Source organism: Rhineura floridana, chromosome 1, assembly GCF_030035675.1.
Source record: "Rhineura floridana isolate rRhiFlo1 chromosome 1, rRhiFlo1.hap2, whole genome shotgun sequence".
Lineage (NCBI taxonomy): Eukaryota > Metazoa > Chordata > Lepidosauria > Squamata > Rhineuridae > Rhineura > Rhineura floridana.
This window is the reverse complement of record NC_084480.1, coordinates 110,201,339-110,225,840: the sequence shown is the minus strand read 5'-3', so window position 1 is coordinate 110,225,840 and position 24,502 is coordinate 110,201,339. Positions and strand designations below refer to the sequence as shown.

Genomic DNA, 24,502 nt, shown 5'->3' with positions numbered 1-24,502 from the left:
ATGCTGCCATAAACTCTGCAGGGCGATCTTTCTTTAAACTTGTTTACAAATACCATCTTTTTGTATGCAATTGTTCTTATTTAAACCTTGATTCTGACGTGCATACTTATCTCAGCCTGAGAGGTAGGAGTGTAATTGATTATATGGTCCTCTCCCAACCCCTTATTTCTCATATAAAATTTTTTGGGGTAACATCTAGATCTGAGAGCGACCATATGCCCATACACTCCCTCTTCGCTATTCCCCTGCATTCCATTCCCAGTGCTTTCACCCCGTCTGGGACCCTAACATCCCAGGGGGCAGCAGGATTTGTTGGAACGGGAAATTGCATGAGACCACAAACTTCTTTTTAAATCTTCCCTTGATGTCAGAATTGAGAGTCCGCCTTCTGTCCTCATTTGATCCATCTAGCTTGTATGACTCTATTGTTAAGAAGCTAAAGCCCCTGCTGTCTACCACTCAATCTGTCACACCGAAGAATAGCGGCTGGTTTGATAATTGCTGTATAGTAGCGAAATGCAAGCTAGGCCAGGCCATCAGGTCCCTAAGGCAGGTGGACTCGCAAGCAAATTTTTACGGCTATTTATCATACAGGCGGTCCTATAAAAAACTTTTAACCACAAAAAAAGCCAGTTATACTCAGCAACAATGGAGGGAGTTGGGCCTTGCCTCCCGAGAGAAAAATGCGTCCAAATTCTGGGAACTTGTCTCGAAGGTTCTGAAGGGGGAGCGAGCAGCCATCGATAATCAAATAACCTCGGATCAATGGAGCTCGTATTTCTCCACTCTTTATAAAAATAATTTGCCCTGCTCCCATTTTATCCAGTTCCCTACAATTTTGCCTGGAATGGGAACCGGTCTCTTCTGCGGAGGTTGTTTTATTCATCAATTCGGTGCCTGACAATAAGGCCCCTAGAGAGGACATACTTCCAGCAGAGCTATTTAAGTCGAATCCCAATTGGTGGGCCCCCGTTTTTGCCAAATTGTTCACCTTTATTAACTCTTATGGTGATGTTCCCAAGGGCTGGGGAATCAGTACGGTGATCCCACTTTACAAAAGTGGCGCTAAGTCCGACCCCAAAAATTTCAGGCCGATCAGTCTATTGGACATTGTGTCCAAACTTTACACTCCTTCTAGCGAAATTGGATAGGTGGGCTAATGAGAATGCCATTATTGCAGTGGAACAGGCTGGGTTTGTTAAAGGTAAATCTACGATTGATCAGTTATGTTTTATTTCATCTCATTCAGAAATATGCATTCCATAACAGAAAAGAACTATTTATTGCCTTCGTAGATTTCTCGTCTGCCTTTGATTTGGTAGACAGAGGACGCCTCTGGCAGAAACTTGGCGCTACAAATATAGACAAACGGTTACTTCTTCTCCTGCAAATTTTGCACTCTGACACATTTCTTAGAGTGAGACTAGGGGCGAATGGTCAACTTTCAGAGGCGATCCCTACCTATCGTGGGGTTCACCAGGGCTGTTTACTAGCCCCCTTTCTTTTTAAGTTTTATATAAACAATATCATACAGGAATTTTCAGGCTCAATGTATTTTCCACCCTCAATTTTATCTGTTAAACTTTCTGTTTTACTTTATGCTGACGATCTGGCCCTCATCTCAACCATTCAAGTTGGAATGAGGAGGCTGTTACACAGCCTGGGCCTTTTCTGTGCTAAGAAATGTCTCCTCATTAATTACTCCAAGATGAAAGTGGTAGTGTTTGGGAAAAAATGAACCAAACACGTCTGGTGACTTAATAACAAGATTATACAACAGCAACGGAGTTACCGTTACCTGGGCATTAATTTCACTTCTAATTTGTCCTGGAATTTCCATCTTGACTCTGACAGGCTGAAGGCTGCCCATTCTATACATCAGCTATGCCGTTTTTTCACCGGCCAGGGAGGTAGTTTGGTTCCCCGTCCTAGAAATCTTTCGCAGGAAGATAATTCCACAGCTCTTATATGGGGCAGAGATCTGTGGTTATGGCAACATCTCTTCTCTTGAAAAAGTTCAGAACGCTTACCTCAGGTTTATTCTGGCTACCCCGTGGCACGCCAGCTTCTCTATTGAGCTTAGAGACTGGCTCGCACCCAATAGAATCGCTGGCTCATGCCGCTTTGGCTTCCTACTGGTTGGGGCTTGAAGGCATGGACGATTCCCGTCTACCTAAAAAGTGTTTTCTTGAACTCCAATCATCTTATTACTCTACTTGGTTAAACTAAATCTAAATTGGCAGCCTACGGGATCTCCATAGCCCTTTTACCTTCGCACCTTTCTTTGAGGGCAAAAAAACTGCTGAAGGACAGGATCTTTTTATATGCCCAAAGATGGATGGTTTATTCAGCTTCCCAAACGTCCTTCTCCTTATGGTACCCTTGGTACAAGCCGACGTTTAGTATGGAGTCATATTTTTCCTTCCTTTCTGTTCCATCGTTGAGGTCTTTTACTGACTTACACCTCCAAACCATGCCCTTGGCTATCCTTGAAGGTCATTATGCTAACATTCTCCCCCCCCACTCTCGAGTTTGTATATGTCATTCGGGTGAGGTGGAGGATGTGGCCCACTACCTTCTGAGATGCCCTCTTTACAAAGATCCCAGGTCTAAAATTTTATTTCCCATTATCCACCCTATGTCGGATAGGCCTGTGCCGGAACAAATATCCATTCTTCTGGCCGGTATGGATATTCATATAACATTTCGGGTCGCCAACTTTGCTTTGGCAGCCGGGAAGATCAGGGCTAATTATGTAAAACAATTAGTCGGCCTGATATTGTTTTCGTTGATTTAAATTTACATGCATATGTCTACTAACGTAGGTTTTTATGTATGAATGTATATATTTCCTTTTGTATGTTTTTGGTGCATTCTGTAGTGTTTTGTGTATTTTATGCATTTTTGGTTTCTTGCGGTGGCTAATGGCTTTGGGCAATAAAGGTTATTACTTACTTACACTGTGGCCAGACTATTCTTCTTCAAGGACATCTGTAGTTGGCATACCAGCCGGTAAAAGGCACTTTAGCTACTGAGGCTACCTGAGCCTCCAACAACATCTTCCTAGGGTTCAAGCTCAGCTTATTGGCCTTCATCTACTCTACCCAGACAACAGTCCTGATCATGCGTAGTCTCTCTCAACTCAGATGTTATGGAGAAGTAGATCAGTATGCCAATGACATTACCAAAAAACTCTGAATGACCACACCTGGTGCCTTCATAGAAATGTTGAACAACATAGGGGATGAGACTGTACTCTGGTGTATACCACAGCAAAAAGACCGTGTTATTGTTGTTGTTGTTCAGGCCACAACTTTATGTAAACTTGTCTATCTTTGTTTATTTCAAAACTGTTTCAATTCTCTGGAACATATTAAAAGCAAGTAATTTTTAAATTTAGGATAGTGGACCACAGACCATTTTTAAACTGGAAATGTTTTTAAAAACAGATTTATCTCAGACTTTTTTTTACAGTATATATTCTATTTAGATAAAAATGATAGCTTAAATTTAAAAAAAAACATTCTAAAAAGCAGTAGCTGTGCTAAGATTTTCATTTTACTTAATAGCAGCAGTCAGTGTAGCTTTTTCCCCACAGCAATTTTTGGTATCATGATAAACAAACATTGTGAAAGTGAATGGTGACATCATTAGAAGGAAAGGAATTGTTAACTGCTTCTGTTAACACAGAGACTGCATAATGCAATGTTAAATAAAATCTGCAGAATTATGGTGCATTTCTGAAGTGCATTGATCGATTTCAAGAGTTGGCAATGTAGCTGCTTTTGAAGTGATGGTTCTAATTAAGAAAACTGTTATCACATTGGAATGAGAATATACACACCAGGCAGAGCCCACAGGGATGTTCAAGGACTTCTGTGAACACACCAATATGTACAAGTCCTTTATGGGAGCCTCTTGGGCCCCTTTAAAAGTTTAAGATTACAGGACCCTCTAAAACAGCCTTCCCCAAGCTGGTGCCCTCGAAATGTTTTGGACTGCAAGTCCCATCAGCCCAGGCAGCATGGCCAATGATCGGGGGTATAGTACAAAACATCTGGAGGGCACCTGGTTACCGAAGTCTCCTCTAGAGTATTATCTGATACAGCACAAAGGTCTGTTGCCAGAAGTAAACTTTGGGAAAATCTCCAAGCACATGTGGAATGGCTATTGCCAAATTCATATAACTGAGTTCCAAGCTGTCAATACCCTTACAAATTAAAAGTAGTCCAATGTTAGTACCTTTTGGTTATATTTCTAAACTCATAAATTCTGAAGCAGCCACACTAACTGTAGACTGAGGAATTCCAATTTACGTCTCCAATAAACTCAACATCGATAAAAGAACAAAGGATCCAAAAGAAACGAGAATAGAGATCCAAATTGTGGAACAGGTTTTTTTCTGCCTGATCCTTCCCATGGTAGTCTTCTGTGTCTGGGGACGCTCCGGAACTGTGTTTGATGTGACATGGATAGTTGTTATTAGGGGAAGGGGAGACAGAATGGCAGAAATCAGAGATTCCAGCCTTGCCTGACCTAAAGTACCTTCCACTTGTGCTAGGGATTTCACTGAACTTGTTTTCAAATTAATCTCAAAGAGAACCCACCCAAATTTCTATTTAGAATTTGGGGATAAATATTTGTGAAACAAATAAAAATGCCACAAAGCCCAAAAATCCTATACATGTCTACTCAGAAGGAAACCCAACAAGATCAGTGGCACTTGGACCCATGTAAGTGTATAAAGCAAGGGTGGGGAACCCATTTCAGTCTGAGAGCGCCATTCTCTTCGGTGTAACCTTGGGGGGGGCACATGCCAGTAGTGGGGCAGGGCCCTGAGGCAGAAGTGGGTTGAGCATTTAATGCAAATTTTCCCTTTGTACAGTAGGCTAGTTTCTACACACAGCCACACACATGCTCTCCACCCTCCATCCAGGCAAGCAGGAGACATCATCAGAATTCAAAGACACATTCCAGCTGGGCAAAAACACTTGGGGAGGATGCGAAGCAAGGCTGGAGAGAGGGTGTGCCTGGGGAGGGAGTCCAGACTGGGAAGAATTCAAAGGGCCAGAAAGAGAAGCTTGGAGGGACGCATTTGGCATCTACTAAACTAAAATCAGAAATTCAGAAGACTAGCCTCATCATTAGTAAAATGTAAGCCAATTATACTATACTAGATCAAGACATTTTTATTCACTTGGAAAAATCAACATTATGGAAGAACTCTTTGTTGCATTACACAAAATTCCCTGAGTTTTTTTCTTTATATGGAACATGAAATCCTTGATCAGACAGATGTATTTCTGTTGTAGTCAGACTGCTGCATTTGTTTATCCTGATACCTATTGTTGCTTTACACTTTATGCTACTATAATTTTGGTTAACAAGGAACCTAAACAAAAACAATATGCATAATATTCTACGAAAACCAAAAGATACATCCTGTACAACCTGTTTTAAGATCAAGTTCAAAGCAATGTACAAATGTGCAATATATCTGACCAAAGCAATTACAAAAATATACATTGGGAAATTGCCTCTTAAAATGCAATTATCTGAACATTTCCAGCCATTTAAGTATAATATACTGTTATAAAATGGAACTACCTACAATTCCCCCCTCCCCCCACTGTTGTTTGGCATAACTCTTTACTTTTAAAACCAAAATAAAGGTTTGGCCAGAAAAAGTTTGCAAGATAGATACTGGGATTCCTCCCATGTGGGATTTCCTATCTCCTCCTACAAACAGAACTGTTCTGCATGCACCCTGATCTCCAAAAATGCATATGAAACACTCCTGCTTTTAAGAAAGAACAAGAGAGCTCTTACGTGTGTGAAAGGAGAGCCACTAGGTCAGCTTTGATGCATCTGCCAGAGCCCACAATGGCACAAAATATTCTTTGACTGGCACTCACAGAGGAAATATCTGCAACATTTTGAGGTACTTTTCAATCCTATACAAAACTCACATCACTGCACCCTCCTCCATGTTTGAGGTAGGTACACAGGTAAACTCACTAGGGGTTTATGTTACAGTGCCATCTATGCACATTCTACCAAATATTAAAGTACATTTCAAGTTTTCATTCAGTTTCCATAGCAAAGCGACTACCCCTTTCACCAAAATTTAAGAAGCAAGTGCCTTCTTAGCACCTTGCCTAAGAAGAATTATTAGATTCAAAGCCTCTAAAGCAAGGCTTGGAGGGCAAGCAGTGGAACAAGGTGAAATATCCAGTGCACCTCCACTGATCTACAATGGGCAGCTCTGAAGTAGACAGCCAAATCATTAGAGATGGGAGTGTCTGATGCAACTACTGCTTATTACTATTTTCTTAGGCCGACAAATGTGAACTTGTGCCACCGAGTCTGGTATGCAAGGAGTTGCAGTGACTTTACATTTATTTCACAATTTAGGCTGTGTAAAACCAAGCAGTATCACATGACTGCAATTACACAAAGCCAAATTATCCAGTAACCTAAAGATACGTATTATGACCAGATGGGTGACATTTGTTCTTAGTAACATCAGAAGCCTGTTTTATATTTCTAGTTCAGCCTTTTTCAACCAGTGTGCCTCCAGATGTTGTTGGACCACAACTCCCATCAGCCTCAGCCAGCATTGCCAATGGTCAGGAAAGATGGGAGTTGTGGTTCAACAACATCTGGAGGCACACAGGTTGGGAAAGGCTGTTCTAGTTGAATGAGCCACCCTGTAAAAGTTGAGGATAAAAAAGAAAAATGCAGCTTCTGGTGGGGATGGCAAGGCTAAGAAAGTTTAGCATTCGGAACTTATTAAGCTGAGGTTTATGACACAATTTCAAATATTTGTACCTAAAGGAGACATGGACAGAGCTTAACATACCCACAACACACATGAAGGAAAATAGACTTCTATATACTTGTTCATTTAAAAATGCAATTTTCAGCAGGTTTTTCTTCTCCAAAAATATCTTTACTTATTTGTTCCCTCTCCTTCAAAGTATTTATATTACATTACACTGCCTCAACACACATCTCCTCTTCTACTGCTGACCAGTGGCTGGCTTAGACAGGCACATAGAGGTTGCTCAATCAAATACTTTTAAAAAAATGTCTGACTTGTTCTACACATTAAAGCCATTATACTCTGACAATGTAAAAAGCTTTAAACTAATAAACAGCAACAAATCACTTCACAAAACATAAACTCTCATGCAATGCATGAAGTAGGATGCCAAACCACTCTTGGTACACTGCAGAAAAGGTTAACATGTATTCTAGGGGCTTCTTTGCTGCACCTAACTGCAAATCATGCACCGCTTTTGCATTTGACCCTCCACTTTGTGTGGCTGCCATGTTTTAAGCAATCCATAAAGGCTATCCCAAGGATCCATCAGTGATTTTCTCCTCTCATCATGACTGGTGTTTTGCTTCTCTGCCATGCTTAAATTATGCTTTTTTAAAAAAAAAACGCCCTTAAATCTCTGAGAGAATTGCACACTCACACATAACTAGGAAATGCACATCTATGCAAAGGAACAAATCTCCTGAGCTAGCTGATAATTAGCCTCATATGGTATAGAATCACCTTTTATGGCAGGCCAAAATGGGTAATGGTAGCTGGGGGAGGAACCAAAATAAGGGAGACCAAGAAGAAGAATCTATGCAGAGTAACCATGATGACTGGTACAAGGTGAATATGAATGTCCATTTCCATTGTTAAGTGCAAATGTATGTTTTCTTTCAAAGTGGTGCAAGTAGAATCATAAAATCTTCTAGTACTTGTTTTGAGTTACATATAGATTCTGCAAGTTGACTGTTACTGAACAGCACAATCCTACATAGGTCTCCTCAAAAGTAAGTCCCACAGGTCAACAGCAATCCACATGTAAGTGGGCATAATATTGAAGCTTAAATCTCCAGCTCTCCATCCAGGCTTCTCATTCTTCTATAACTTCCCTGCTTGACGTTGTTTTTTGCAGTTGCCCTATTAAACCATTGTGATGCTGACTGATCACATTTTACACTATTTTGCTTCAAAAAAGCAATTCCGTTTGCTATCAAAGTGCTTTTCATTGGTGCATCATGGTAGTATTCCCAATGAAGAAACAAAGCCACATTCTTCACCATCATGTGCAAAATTTGATGGGATGATTTCCCTACAGTCTCTATCCTCAAATATGAATGTGTATAGGAAGGGCAATTATCTGCAACTTCCCAAAGAACAGATCAGCTTTGCTTGCATGTCAACATGTCCCTTTGGATGAAATTCAGAATTTTCACCCACCCATGTTCTCCCTTATGAGATCCACTCTCAGAGCAAGATCCCTAAAGGATGGTCGCAGGCTTGCGTCATTGTTCCAGCACTCTGTCATGATGGCATAAACCTTGGCAAGAAAGAAACATCAGTATGAGATGAGCAGAAACAATCATGTGTTAACAGACATAAGGAATTCTTATGACAGCTGAAGCTCAGCATCAAACCCAATACAGCAAATTTCTTCCATAGGTTATGTGTTCTACCCCCCCACACACACACCCTATGTCTTCCCAACAAAGATCTTAGAAAGTGGCACAACTGCTTGGTTGAGTCAGTTAGTTTTATTAACACTGTTACTTGTGCTATTTATTTTTGTTTGTTTATTTATTTTATTATACTTGTATACCACCCCATAGCCAAAGCTCTCTGGGCGGTTTACAGTAACTAAAAACATTAAAACAAATACAATTTAAAACAGATCTTATAAAAACAATTTAAAACACAATTAAAAAATTTAAACAGTATAAAACACATGCTAAAATGCCTGGGAGAAGAGGAAAGTCTTGACCTGGCGCCGAAAAGATAACAGTGCTGGCACCAGGAGCACCTTGTCAGGAAGATCATTCCATAATTTGGGGGCCACCACTGAGAAGGCCCTCTCCCTTGTTGCCAGACTCCGAGTAGGCACCCGGAGGAGGGCCTTTGATCTTGAACATAGTGTATGGGTGGGTTTGTATCAGGAGAGGCGTTCCATCAGGTATTGCGGTCCCAAGCCATGTAAGGCTTTATAGATCAAAACCAGCACCTTGAATCGAGCTCGGAAAAATACAGGCAGCCAGTGCAAGCGGGCCAGATCGGTTTTATATGTTCAGACCATCTGGTCCCTGTTACCAATCTGGCCTCTGCATTTTGCACAAGCTGCAGTTTCTGAACCGTCTTCAAAGGCAGCCCCACGTAGAGTGCATTGCAGTAATCTAATTTGTAGGTTACTAGAGCATGGACAACTGAACCCAGGCTATTCCTGTCCAGATAGGGGCATAGCTGGGCCACCAACCAAAGCTGGTAGAAGGCACTCCGTGCCACCGAGGCTACCTGAGCCTCAAGTGACAGAGATGGTTCTAGGAGAACCCCCAAGCTACGAACCTGCTCCTTCAGGGAGAGTGCAACCCCATCCAGGACAGGTTGGACATCCACCATCTGGTCAGAAGAACCACCCACTAGCAGCATCACAGTCTTGTCTGGACTGAGCAAGTGCTGTGTAGTATCCTGAACCTACAATTTAGATCAGCAGTGGGATGGGGACCTGAAACTCTCAGATGCTGTTGGACTCCAACTACCGTCAGCCCCAGCCAGCATGGCCAAACAGACAGGGGTGATAGAAGATGTAGTCCAGCAACATCTGGAGAGCCACATGATTCTCCATCCCTTTTCTACATGATTTGACAAGTTGAAATCAAGAGTTGGCAGAGAGTTGTAACAGTAGTGTGGAAGGCCAGGCAGTGGTGATTTCCACACCTACTGAGTCTTTATGCATCTCTCTTGTAAGCCTCCTCCCTCCACAATACGGTCCATGTGAGGAAAGACTTCTCATTTCATTCCATCAGATGGTTGTTTTACTTGAGTAAGCCATTTCTGAAGGTGAATTTGGAGCACATCTGTCAAGTACTTAAGGCCATTCACTACGTTCAAATGGGATCTATTTTTCACTCCAACTCTTTTGAACCTGCTTTTATGACATTTTATGCTATCCTCTTGAAAGGATTCTTGCTGTTGCCTTGGTTTGTTACTATATTCCAGTGCAGACCAGCTGGACCAAAAGGCACTGAAGGCAGAGTCCTTATAAACCTAATAAAAATTGACTGTCTTGCTAAGGTTTATGTGGAATGTCTACTTCATAAAGGATGTGTCTGGTGGTGACAAATTCTGGAACTTAGGAGAGCCTTAAGCAGCAATTTCTTCATTTAAAAATAGGTGTTTACAAACAAGCCTTATAAGCAGAAAATAATTTGTGGATCCTAGATGGACACTGCATTTCTAGACTGCAGTTTTTGAAAAGATCCTAGGTTGCTAATGAATTAGAAAGGCAACACTTGTTTAGATTTCCAATAAATCTGTTGAAGGATGAAAGAACTGACCACAGTACTAGCCACTAGGCATTCAAGTAAGCACAGGGAAAAGTGTTTTTTTTTTAAAATATGACTGTCTCTACCACAGGAATATTTTGTAGGTACACCATGGTTGATAGTTAGACTGAGTGGGAGGAGTAAGCAAGATAAAATGTTATATTCCAATACCTCATCAGGGCATCCATCAGGCCTTAGTAGTCTTCCATTATTTTTCAACAGCTCTATCAAATGGAACACAATCATCTGGTTTTGCTTATCATTGCCAATCATGCGCATGAACTCCTACAATAAAAATCCAAGTTTAACTTCTGTAAGGTTAAGGATATCATATCATGATAATTACCTAATTCAAAAGGAAGTTCTATGTAGAAGGCTTGCGCTCGCTCTTAGATACAATGCAATATGCCACAGAGGCAAACTCTTAATACCTATATAACACCCCTCTTAAAAAAATAAAAAGACTATACCAATTTAAAGATTATGCAGACAGACTTATATCGCTGAAGCTTCTTTTTATTTTGGCAAATTTACAGCCTGCTTTTCAATAACTGTTCTCACAGGGGGTTGCAATTAAAGAAAAATCAAGAATTATAAAATTAAATCAATAATAAAACACACTGTCAAGCTTAGATTAAAACAGTACTGGCATGAAAACATCCAGTTGCAAAAGGCTTGCTCGAAGAGAAATGTTTTAATAGCCTGTTTAAAGGGCCACTCTCCCAGATCTAGATAGCACCAAACTTGGTAACTAATTCTAGACCTTGGGGGCAGGCACTGAAAGAGTATTTGGTAGTAGCCAACAATCTGACAGATGGTAGAAATATTATTCTCAATTATACTGGGCCCAGACTGCAAATGACTTTTGAACACAGATAGGCATCCCCTGACCATGGAAGTCTCCATGCAGCACTCCACCTTCAGTGTAGCCCCTCTAGCCATAAGAGAGGGAAAATGAATGAAGGTGGGAGAGAGGGACAGATGGTGTGTGTGTGTAAGACAGACAGACAGGATGGGAGGGGGAGAGCATGTCCCACCCACTTTTTGCTTTGGGGATAGTTCCTGTCCACTGCTGATGGCATATGGCCACTTTCTCCAACGTGAATGAAGCCCTTGCCCATCCCTGATTCAGAAGCAAACCCCAGCACCTTGACTTTAAGCTAGAAACAAAACGACAACCGGTAGAGCTGATATGTTATGTATATTTGCTGCTAACACCAGATATTAACTTGGCTGCCACACTCTGGACCAGCTGAACTTTCCAAACTGGCCTCCAAGGCAGGCTGATGTACAGCACATTATGTTGAGAGAGCATGCTTCCTCTCATATAGACTCTTCTGAGTATTAGGATCTGTAGCTGAGGCCATGCTGGCAGTTTCACCACCCTGTCAATTTTATGAGGTGGCAGTGTGTGAAGGGTCTTCTCTATGGTGGCCCCTAGGTTATGAAATGCCCCCCTCCAAGGTGTATCTCACCCCATCACTGTATAAGCTTCATCAGTGGGTTAAGGCACACCCTTTTGCACAAGGTTTGGGGGGGAAGAGGATGAGTTCGGAGTATCACTTCCCCTGCAGTGTTGCTGCTGGCTTTGTTTCCTGTTTGATATGGTGCAATTAACATTAATTAACTACATGGCTAACCTGCTGTTTTCCACGGCATGTAATCTACTTTGAGACTGTATGGTGAAAGATAGGCAATAAAAGTGTATAAATAAGTAAATGCCTGTAACTGTAGACAGCCCCACTCACAAGATAAAAGCATAAATGAACGTATTTGCAGCAAAATAGTCCAAATCCAAATACTGTATAATCTTGCTATGCTGTGTAGCAGGCAGGGGCATGGAGATCATACTGCTCAGCTGATCAGTAGTGGAGAAGAGGGAGTGTGACACGGTCCCACTGTTGAGCTGTCCATAACCAAAAATTGCACTTTGTTTCTCCATGGGCAGCTCACTCTCTTTCTATTCTGAGTGGTGAGAAATAGGAGTCCCTTTCCCAATATGCAGCACTAAAGGCAAGTGAGGAATGCATGAGCTTCCCCCAAGGAAATGTAGCCCACCAGGGGCAAAGGGTTCCCTGACCCTGCTATAAAGGGATAGTCACAGCCCTAGGGAAAGAATACACATGCAGGTTATCTACAAACCGCTGGGGGGCTTTTGTTCTTGTCTATATATGTGAAGAGTTCATACAGGACCACACCAAAGCTCCACATATCTGAGGCCACAGAAAACTTGTTGTCCATCAGTGATTCTGGAGCATACCTGTAGCACAAAGGGGGGGGGTGAGAGAGAAAAAATCAAGTGTATAAAACTAAAGCTTTTAAACACAACTTTTATTATGTTCTTAACTAAATTTGAGAGCTTTTAAATTGTTCAGTTTACTGTATTTCAAGGGCCAAAGCATTTATGCAATATTGTATTTTTGGAAATTATTTGCCTTATATTGAAGAAGCAAACAAAACCGTACCAAAATATAGGACTCTCTCCTGGTTCCTTAACTTTGTAGTATTCTTTGTCCTGCGGCAACACTTTTGTCAAACCAAAGTCTCCAATTTTAACTCTGTTTTCATTCTCCACCAAGATATTTCGTGTTGCTAGATCTCTGTGAACATATCTTTTTGAACCCAGATACTCCATACCCTATGTGTACACAAACAACATGATGAAATCGATACTAATGGCCTTAATAAATACCACAGGCAGAAGAAAAGATATGAGCCATGTGATTAATACCTGGATGTCAAAATCTTATGTACCCCCCCGCCTACATATGAAAAAGTCACTTATTAACATTTCTGATACCAGAAAATAATCCTATGCTACTAGGAAACAATTAATAGTATAATAGGGTACGGGCAGCACTGTTGCTGAAAGCTGGCCATAATGCTGCCCAAGCATTTCAACACTTGTAACTATTTTGTACCTGATCTGGTCAATGTTTACAATCTTATTGTTTTAAATTTGCTGGTCTTGTACCGAAACAAACAAATCAATTATCAATCAATCTACCAAATTCTGACTAATTACCACTAGATGTCACCATTGTGTCTGCTGCCAAGCAACTGGGCAAGCCTGCTGAGATGACAACAGTGCAGCTCTTAACCTTGCATCATGGAACACTGACAGCTATCATTCTGACCCTGAAAATAGCCTCATGCACTTCTTTGTAGCTCAGTCCTCGAAATTCTGAGTCTCTTCTCTCAACTCCAAACTTTTCTCTTGTATTTCTTTATACAACTCTCCTGTTTTCAGTCAACTGGGAAATTGATGTTGCCAATAATAAATATTGTTTATTTTATGTTTCAGATATAAGAAAAAAACCCTCTTCCTTGATTAATTTCAATGGATAATTTCCGGTGCCTATTTTAGGAGCCCCGTGAGCATCTGATGCTGTAGCATTGCTAAAGGTAGTATGGACCTGACCAGTCCCTGGAATCTTAGCTAAGACTGGGATGCAGGTAGAATAATTTTGAAAAATGGCATTTCTCTCTAAAATATTACTATTCCAGTGCTTTTCATTAGAGATATAGTCTCTAATAATCAGATAAATTAAGTCATTAATCAGATGCCATGGGGAGCCACGGTAGAGAACCTGCTTTGCAAGCAGAAAGTCCCAGGTTCAATCCCCAACATCTACAGTTAGGCCAGGGAAAGACTCCCAGTCTGAACCCTGGACTGCTACTGCCAGGACTGAGTGAGATGGACCAATGGTCTTGGTATAAGGCAACTTCTTAGGTTCCTAAATTAACAATATAAATTAGACCAAACAAACAGGGGAGACCTGTGCTAATTTATAGTGGTTGATGGTGGCACAACAGAAGGAAGATGATGAAGGCTTCTCTCTCTTTGCCCTCTGCTCCACTGTTCCCTTTAAGCTTTCCTTCCCTCTACCAGCTATATGGTTTGTTGCCAGGGAGTAGCTGGAATGGCCTGCCATTAGCACAAATGGAGATGTACTCAGTCACAGCAAGCAGTTTGCTTCTGGTATCACTATTGCTTTTGCCAAGCGAGAGGACACCTTCTCACTTTTCAAAATTCGACCTGCCCATCAAGGCTGGAAAGAAATGTCAAGCATTCAGTCACTTCGATTGATCAACCATCCCAAAATACAATCTGGCACTACAGCCTCCAGGGGGCAAAAAAAATGTCTTGCAATTGCTGAATCAGCCCAAGGTCCATCTAGTCCAACATTCTGTTTCCAAACGCAGCCGATCAGATGTCTCTGTGAGTGCTGACAAACTGGGCAATATAGCATGATTTCCAATCATGTCTGCATTGACAAAATGCTTGATTTTTCTTCTTCCTCTACCACCCTGTGACATAGCAAATTAGCTTGGGTTTAACAGAAGGGAAAAGAGTTTGTAATGATGTTGTGTAAGTGGGCAGCTGATTCTCATTCAAGACTATGAACCCTCTTTTCCCTAAAATTTTAGTATCTCATACTAGAATATTCAAGAGTTGTAGTCTTTCCGGCCAGCTCCAGGGGCTCTTGGATGACACTGATTATCTTGATCCATTTCAATCCGGTTTTAGGCCCGGTTTTGGCACCGAAACAGCCTTGGTCGCCCTGTATGATGACCTTTGTCGGGAGAGGGACAGGGGGAGTGTGACTCTGTTGATTCTCCTTGATCTCTCAGCTGCTTTTGATACCATCGACCATGGTATCCTTCTGGGGAGACTCACGGAGTTGGGAGTCGGGGGTACTGCTTGGCAGTGGCTCCGCTCCTACTTGGTGGGTCGTCACCAGAAGGTAGTGCTTGGGGAACACTGCTCGACGCCCTGGACTCTCCATTGTGGAGTCCTGCAGGGATCGGTACTGTCCCCCATGCTTTTCAACATCTACATGCAGCCGCTGGGTGCAGTCATCAGGAGTTTTGGGGTGCGTTGTCATCAGTATGCTGATGACACGCAACTCTATTTCTCCTTTTCATCCTCTTCAGGTGAGGCTGTTAACGTGCTAAACCGTTGCCTGACCGCGATAATGGACTGGATGGGGGCTAACAAACTGAAGCTCAATCCAGACAAGACCGAGACACTGTTGGTGAGTGCCTTCACTGCCCAGATGGAGGATGTTCATCCTGTTCTTGATGGGGTTACACTCCCCTTGAAGGAACAGGTTCGTAGCTTGGGAGTTCTTTTTGATCCTTCCTTGTCTCTCGAGACCCAGGTGGCCTCGGTGGCACGGAACGCTTTTTACCATCTTCGACTGGTAGCCCAGCTACGTCCCTATCTGGACAGTGATGACCTCGCCTCAGTTGTTCACGCTCTGGTAACTTCTAGGTTGGACTACTGCAATGCGCTTACGTTGGGCTGCCCTTGAAGATAGTTCGGAAACTACAGCTAGTCCAGAATGCAGTGGCCAGACTACTGACGCGGACCAGAAGGTCCGCTCATATAACACCTGTTCTTGCCTGTCTGCACTGGCTTCCTATTTGTTTCCGGGCTAAATTCAAAGCGCTGGTTTTGACCTATAAAGCCCTACACGGCATGGGACCGCAATACCTGGTGGAACGCCTCTCCCAATACGAACCTACCCGTACACTGCGCTCGACATCTAAGGCCCTCCTCCGAGTCCCATCCCATCGAGAAGCTCGGAGGGTAGTGACCATAACCAGGGCCTTCTCGGTGGTGGCCCCCGAATTGTGGAATAGTCTCCCCGATGAGGTACGCCTGGCGCCGACGCTGCTATCTTTTCAGTGCCAGGTGAAAACCTTTTTATTCTCCCAGGCATTTTAAAATGTATTTTAATAATTGTTTTTATAGTGTATTTTAAACAGTATCTTATTATTGTTATATTTTGATGTTGCTTGGTTTTGTTGCTTGTTGTTTTGATTTTTGATTCTGTTATATTTACTGTATTTATATATCTTGCTTGTTTTATCTTTTATGTACACCGCCCAGAGAGCCTTTCTGGCTTAGGGCGGTATATAAATTAAATTAAATAATAAATAAATAAATATCCACGAAGAACATGTTTTTTTAAAAAGCTACCTCAGGAAATAAGAATAAATTAAGAACTTTTCAAGATCAAGTTCATATAAAAAAGGTTTATACAGAGACTGTAACAGTCGTGTTTCCTAAAATCCCACCACTGCTACAAATAGATTCCTGAACCATGACATTGTGCAGCATAACCCTGTGCCCTGACATCTCAAGAAGTATCTTCCCTCCCATGATAAGTCCAGTAAGAGCAAATCAGTGCATATGGCTAAATTTTTTCAGTGGGAAATCCGCAAAAACGCAAAGAGGCTTGAAAAATATAGATGAAATCATGAATGAAGTGAACAAACAGAGGCTATAATATGGAAACAAAGAAAAATTATGTGATGCTAAGGAAACCAGATTGGGGGAGGGAAATAATCTATTCTGTATCATTGACTGGAGTGGAAATGGTTCTCTGTGAAATTATTTTGTTATTCCTCCTGCCACTAAAACAATTGTGGTGTTTATTTCGGCTTATTTCACCTGTATACTAGGTACACACTTCACATTGGACAAAACCTTGCCAAGAAATGCCTCATGCCAGGAAAAGCTTTTTTATATATAAGAGCTAAGCAGATATGAATGCAGAGCACAACACAACAACATTCACTAAAATCTGCAGCCATCTTCAGTACACCGTTTGCCAGTTGACATGCAGCAATAAACTAAGACGGTCAACTGTTGAGTCCCAGATGATCTCCAAGTTCCCTTCCAACTTTATGGTTCTAATGGCCCTATACTGTATTTGGAGGTAAAATGCAACCACTCTACCTGAATGTTTATAGAGTTTATAGAGCAGGCTCAGTAGTATTCATGACACCAACAGAGTTCATTACCTTACATATCTGACAAGCATACTGCAGGAGTTTCTTATGATCCAGTCTGTCCTTGTGTTTCTGGAGATAGTCTCGTAAACTTCCATACGGTAAATATTCCATTATCAATTTCAGATTTCTCCGGCCTTTGCAAATATACAACAAATGAAATATTTAAAATTATGGTTTACAGCAATTCCTTTGTATAGAAGTTTTGATCTTCTCAGTCACAACAGTAACAAGGTTAATCCTGTCATGGTTATAAGCAAAATGCACGAACCATGTGTGGCACATATATATTGGAATATTCCACTACTGTATTTTCCCCAAATGTCAAGATTATGAGCTTGCCATTTTCCAGTAGCACACATACATTCTCTACTAGCACAGCACATAGTTATTTCACATAGTTTAGACTAATTTCATAAGGAGGATATGACTGCTGAATAGTAAGCAGAGTTCAAAACACTGGCAACCCAAATGACTACACTGGCAAATACATCTCTGGGATGACATGCAACAGCTATTGTGCCAGTGCAGCATCTCTGTCTTTTGTCTTGTAGTGGTACCATAAGATGGTAACAAGTCATCACACATCTCAGCTGCCATTTCTAAATACAGAAGAGATGGACACAGCACTGATAGCAGCTCCACAATTCTATGTAACTTGACATGCAGCCCAATTATACAGACTGAACATATTGCTATAAGGAAAGGATGTATCTGTAGCAATGCCACTACAGACAACTTTAAAATCAGGGTGTCGGAGTGCATTCAAGATATGCCAGGCCTCCGTGCAGCTATAACGGCAAAGCGCTTTGAAGCACTTGTAAGGATATGCCTTGTCAAGGAGGAGGTGCCACTAAGACACAAGATCAAGAAAAGAAAGGAAGCCATACTATAAGACACTCTCTTCCAGGTAAATGCATACTCTTTCAGAAAACAGCCGGTGGCTCAGTGCTCAGGAAAGCCCTGGGACACAGCACTTAGAGCTCTAACTCAAGACTACTGAGCTGTGCTAACAGAATATAAAATACCCCCCAGCTGAGCTCAATAGCTAGGAGACCGCATACAGAGCACCAGCATATAACTTTTCCAGCTTATGTATTGACAGCCGACGGAACATGGCAAAATGGAAGCAGCAACAATACCAGTTTCTGCTGCTCCCTGGCCAATGGAATAATAATTGCTGAAGGTCCTTTATTTTAAGCCACTCTATAGTGCAATAATTCCCTTCTATGAACGAAATGACTAAAATGAAAGTATGCCATGCCTCTCATAGTCAGCCTGTGAAAATGTATTTACACAGCTGGGAAGCATCTGCACAGTGCTGTACCTGGGACGGCTTTCATGACTTTTCATTAAAAAGTGGCTGGACAATTGTTTTGAAACACATTACTGTGCTTCTACCATCAGTCACTGAATTTAGAGCAGAGGTGGGGAATCTGTGCCCCTCCAGATGGTGCTGGGACTGTCAACTCCTATTAGCCCCAGCTAGCATGGCCAATAATCAGGGATGAAGGGAGTTGTAGTTCACACCATGCCACTGCTAATAGATAAAAGCGGAATTGAAAGCTAAGAAATACACTTATAATAAAAGTTAGCAATGAACATTTACCGAGACCACACCTGATTTACTTAATATTTTGGGACTCCTACCACGTATGTGCTATGAATTGCAGACTTCCCTAGTGTGACTGGGGCTATAAAATGTGAACAGGGAAGGTCAGACTGCAATTAAGAGACTTTTGCCATCTGTACTCACTGATTCGTGCTAATGGGGGACATCTGATTAATTATGAAGGGGCTGCTAGCTTTTGTTTAATAAATAACATTAATGAATAATGGCTATTAAATTTGCATGTACCAGCACTGTAGCACACTCCTTTGTACTTGACAATGTTGTCATGTTGCAGAGATTTGAGAATTTCAATTTCTCTTTCAAAGTCTCGCAGGTGTTCTTCTGTACTGTGCTGCAGTTTTTTAACAGCCACCACCTCCCCTGTGTTGTCCTGCAGTGGGTCATACCGGCACATCTCCACACTGCCAAAATTACCCTGCAAGGAATATGAATAGAAACATTTATAAAAAGGGGTGGGGTAACCCAGCAGTACACCTCTTTACCCCGGTCTTTGACAGTCGAGATATATATATTTGGATCCACCTTATTCTTCTGATGTAAATTGTTTTAACTTTTTTTAAATATTGCATTATTATTATAGTCTTGTAACCTGCCCTGGGACTTTATGGTGAAGGCAGGTTAAGAAATCCTTGAATTAATAAAAGTTGCCAGTGTAACTTGTGACCTACCTGGCCACACAGTCTACCAGCCAGTTATCAGACTCCACCAGTGGCCCAATAAATGTCCTGGCTTTGCCACCAGCTTGGGACTTCACACAGCTCTAAGATTTTTAAGAGTGCACAAAAACATGGTTGGTTTGTTTTTCAACATCCCCCTAGGTTGAAGAGGGACAAGAAAACCCCACTCATGAAGCCTCAAGGATAGCCTGCACATATATTTAAACAAAGGAAAACCAAAATACATATTAAAAACTCAGAGGCAGGAAAGGAACAGGGGCTGCCAAGACACACACAAACTAAATCCATGGGAACTAAAGGAGGGTATTCCTGCAGTGAAGACTTGGGTATGTTTTGAGACCTCCGGTCTGCAGAGTAAATAGATCTGAAGATGTGATGTACAAAGAACAACTTATGCTCAGAGATAAAGGAAGCAGGCAAAAAAGAATGTTATTTGCATCTTTACTGCACAAGGGAAAGGTGACAAAGAGTAAAGCATCAAGGGGAGAAGGAAATGGAAAGGGGCAGGTTCAAGGGAGCAAATTTGAAAGCAAACCAAAAGAGAGCCACAGTAAAATATAGGGACAAAGGAGAATAAACTAACTATGTGGTATGCCTAACAGAGGTTGCCATCAGATCTTGTCATTCTTCTCCTCAAAGAAGACTGCAAGCCTTCTGATAAGAGGGAGCAAGAATTTTTGGATTGAGGTGGCAAACCCAGACTGACATCAGAAAAGTAATACAACAGAATATTCCTCACTCCCCTACAAAGCCACATACATAGGAACCAGAACAGAAATCAGTAGCTTTCAAACCTCCCTTCTTCCCTGATGACAGGGCATGTAAGGGTGTGATGACTCTCACAAATCTAATATGGATCAGTCAGTGAGAATCCATTGCAAGGGGTCAGTCTACCTGGTCTTGGCAGGTATGGGGGGAAGACACCACCTTCCTCAGGATCCCTGTTCCTCCCATCCTTTCAAGTGTTGTATGCTCTTCAGAAGCAGTCCTACACTTTGAGAACCATTCCACTAGGAGAATTTATATGGGAACATTCTTTTTATTGTTTTTTATGAACCACCATAGAAATAGTTATATTGAAGGACAGTATACACATCTATTAAAATAAATAAAATCATTAATGCTGATGAAAATAATGTGCAAAAGTGTGCAAATTATTTACATTATGCACATCTGTCATGCTCCTCCACTTCAGATATTATTTGTTTCTGAAGGAATTGCATATCCCTGTAGAAAGACAACCAGCCTTCTTACCTTGCCAAGTTGCTGTAAGAACTTGAGGTGTCTCTCTTCAAAATGTGTTGGGTCTCTGTTTTCAAAAGCCCCAGAAAACCCAAGAGCTCCAATTCTCATATTTGGTAACATGTCATTTTCTGTCAATAGTTCATAATCTTTGGGGGAAAAAACCCATAAAAATTATATTCAGCCAGGGTCTCCACAATATCTGAACCGAAATAGTTGATCAGCAGCAGACAGCTTCATTGGTGCCCCTCTTGAAAGTCTAAACATATTATACTAGTTTTGTATCATCAAATAATGTTATTAGTAGGCAGATATAAGAAATAACCTAGTCCCAAGTGCATTTTAAAACTTTCCACTCCTTCATTCATTAACTCTACTAGTGCAAACAAATGTTGACACAAAAATGAAATTTATGAATGGAATTCACATATATTTGCAAAAACATATTATACAGCAGTGGTGAGGAACCTCCAGCCCATGGGTCTTATTGGGTCCTCCAGGCTTCTGAGGTTGACCCACCACACCATTTTGTGACAATCATGCTCACATTTCCTGTGCTTAATGTCATATGTGCCGCCCTGGTCTCCTACTGGGAGGAAGGATGTAATATAAATCAAATAATAAAATAAATAAATAAATAAAGTAAGACATGGAGTGGTGGAGTTCAAGCTGTATCTGCAAAGGAAGAATGGGAAGTGAACTTGCATTCCTGATTCTTCATTTGCAGCCACAGCCTACATTAAGCTGCCCAATCAACAGATGGATGGCCCTGCCCACTCGTCAAAAATGGTCCATGGAAGGTTGGCCATTTCTGGATCCAGCCAGATCCAATTCCATAATTGGATAATTCACTGTTATATAGGTACATGTCCCAAGGAGTTGGGATTGGCATGCATCCCCAAACAAGTTTGGTGCTGTGCAATGTGTGAAACGGTCCTGGGTTGTTAACTTTTTTTTAGTTTAAGTACTACAGATCTGCAGCCCTATAGTTTCCCCCCTCCACATACACACACTCATTTAAAATGCTGGGCTAAATTGGAGGATAACAGGCAATCCTCCAATTTCACTTAAACAGCATATTAAGAGATTTATTCGTGAAGGGTAATATTTCAAATATATAGCATTGATATAGCTCTTGGGACAGTTCAAAGTGTTTTCACATACATTATCTTGTTGTGACCCTTACAAAAACCCTGTAAGGCAAGCCGGTTATCTTCCCCATATTGCAGATAGAAGTTGAGGCTGATAAAGATGATGGCTTGCCCAAGGCCTGAGAAAAGTTAACTTATGGTAGAGTAGAGAGTTGATCTAGATTCATAGCTCAGACCTTTAGCCACTATGCCACACCAGCTCTCTAAATAGGCATTAAGATAAACAGGTACAGGCGGGCCCCACTTATATGGCAGGTTCCGTTCTGGACTGCCGCCATAAAGCAGAAATCACCGTAAAGCGGAACCCATTGAGTATAATGGGGCGCGTCGAGCGAAAATGCCGCAAAAGCGCAAAAATGGCTTTAAAACGGGGAATTTCCCCTAATTGAAAGCTGCCACATTAGCAGAACGCCGGAATGCGACGCGCCGGTAAGCGGGGCCCTACTGTATTGAAAAAACATCCTCCTCCCCTGCAATTCTTTGCCTACACAGCAGATCTTACATTAAATGCAGATTAGAAAACATATTGCATCTCCCACCAAAACTAGTAACCTTTTCTCCATTAACATACCTGGGGTGAACAAACTGTTAAGATCACGTATAACTGCTCTAAAAGAGGGCCTGAAGTCTGGCTCATAATCCATGCAGTTGTTTATAAGATTTGCCAGTTCTGTCCAATTAGGAGCAGGAAGTTGGTGCCTATCCTCATAAAACTGTAACTTCTAGAATTCAAGAAATTATGATGAAATTAAAAACAGTTTTAGGACAATTCTGAGAAGCCTTGAAACAAATCCGATACTTTCAACAGCAAGGGAGATTGTATTAAGTCTCTAAGCAAGCATTAAGTACATACACAACAGCAGCAGTTCTCTGTCTCTTATGCAAATAGCCTCAGTTTAAGAGATTGGGTGAGGTGGGGTTGCATCCTACACACCAAAGGTGTCTTCACACTATTTTTTTAATAATACTTGAAACACAGGGCTTCACTGTCAGTGGGCATGTTACACCTCCCACATGGTATATAGTCTTTGTTGCAGTATGTTAAGTGGTTCTGAATTACCGCTGATGAAAGGTCAGGAAAGGAGGCAGAGAAATGGCACTTCTCAGTAGGTCAAGAAATTTTTCCTGAACATTAAACCTCAAGTACAGCAGAATCACATTGAAGAAGCTACATCCAGACATTTTAAAAGAGCCTTATGCCAATCACTGCATGCCACAGAAATGTTCAACTTCACATGGTACTTACTCTCTGAGAATCCAGTGCACCAAGAGGCTTGTCTCCCCCACTGCAGATTTCCCACAGAGTGGTCCCAAAACTCCACTTGTCCATTGCCAAACTCAGCTGCTTCAGATTTTCAATGCATTCTGGTGGAATCCATGGTATTCTCTCAAGAAGAACTAGACAATCATGAAGCAAAAGGGTGACTTATTACTAACAATTTAAAAAACGTTTGCATTATTTTTAAGATGTTTTAGTTGCTGCCCAATTATATTATGTAAGCCTCAGAGAACTTTTTGTGGAAAGATGGTCTATAGATATTCTAATCAAAATAAAATTCTTTAGTACTTGTAAATGACGGGGGGGGGGGCGAAACAACCCCAAACCTGAAGCTCCATGCATATGACTTATATGAGGTATTTTAGAAATGTTCACCAAACACAGTAGGCATAAACTGAAGACTAAAATAAAAGATCTTTTATCAGAAACATTCTGCAGATGCACAGAGGTACTAGCACAAACAGTTCTGCTCATAATCTGAAATTAAATGCATGTATTGGAGTCACCAGACTGTGACCATTACACACACTCATATGTACTATGTATTTCATAGTTGTTTCCTCTGAGGAGAGTTTTCACAGCATCTAAGAAAAAATAGCTACTAAATGTAAGCTTGTTTGCCAAGGAACTAGGATGCCCAGTTTGGACCTTTTCAAAGCAGCATTTCATGTTAAAAGCTGTACGCTTTCTTATTCTGGAAGAAACATGCCAGAGTCTTCCATCTACACCTTCAGGTTGAGGAACAATACAAAGATAAAGAGAAACAAAAACGAAAGATTTATTCTCTTGCTTCCTCCAGTTAAAATCCTGATCCCAAAGAATTCAACATAAGCTTTTGTAGGCAGAGACAGGGTATTTCACATAACTCTTCAGCATAACAGTGAGGTAAAAATACTTTAAGTCAACAAAACAGACCAGGGACAGTCCATGTGGTACTGTCCAGATGTTGTTGGACTTTAACTCCTATCATCCCCAACCAGCGGTCACGCTGGCTGAGTCTGATGGCAGCTGGAGTCTAGTAATATATGAAGGGAGCCACACTGACTACTCCTGAACTAGATCCGTAGTTTTCCAAGTGTAAGATGGAGATTCGCAAAAGGTGATAAACGTATCTTGGCTATCACTCTTTGAGAATTGAAATAAGTGGGTCTATTCTATTGGATTTCAATTCCCAGGTGTGTTCTCATACAGGTTTCAATATAATATGAGTTCATTTTGTTGATAGGTATACCTGCTGGCACATAAATAAAGATCTACAGTTTCAAGTAGCAAATGATGTTAGCAACATAATAATAAAAGCATGCCCCACACTTGTGGAAGATTCATGGCTTCCCCCAAAAGAACTGTGGTACTT

At 41.3% G+C, this 24,502-nt stretch overlaps 1 protein-coding gene across 6 annotated transcripts in view; it reads right to left on the bottom strand.

Moving 5' to 3' along the window:
* Nucleotides 1–5,163: 5,163 nt before the first annotated feature.
* JAK2 (Janus kinase 2) overlaps nt 5,164–24,502 on the bottom strand; it is a 144,918-nt gene continuing 125,579 nt past the window's right edge. For all 6 annotated transcript variants that reach the window (XM_061629324.1, XM_061629326.1, XM_061629331.1 and 3 more), the window contains 9 exons: nt 23,116–23,267; nt 22,441–22,591; nt 20,731–20,867; nt 19,025–19,214; nt 17,179–17,303; nt 12,828–13,000; nt 12,505–12,622; nt 10,534–10,647; nt 5,164–8,366 (listed from right to left, as the gene is read on the bottom strand). In XM_061629324.1, the coding sequence (XP_061485308.1) occupies nt 8,259–8,366; nt 10,534–10,647; nt 12,505–12,622; nt 12,828–13,000; nt 17,179–17,303; nt 19,025–19,214; nt 20,731–20,867; nt 22,441–22,591; nt 23,116–23,267 (1,268 nt within the window). In that variant the 3' untranslated portion in view covers nt 5,164–8,258. The remainder of the gene's footprint in view (nt 8,367–10,533; nt 10,648–12,504; nt 12,623–12,827; nt 13,001–17,178; nt 17,304–19,024; nt 19,215–20,730; nt 20,868–22,440; nt 22,592–23,115; nt 23,268–24,502) is intronic.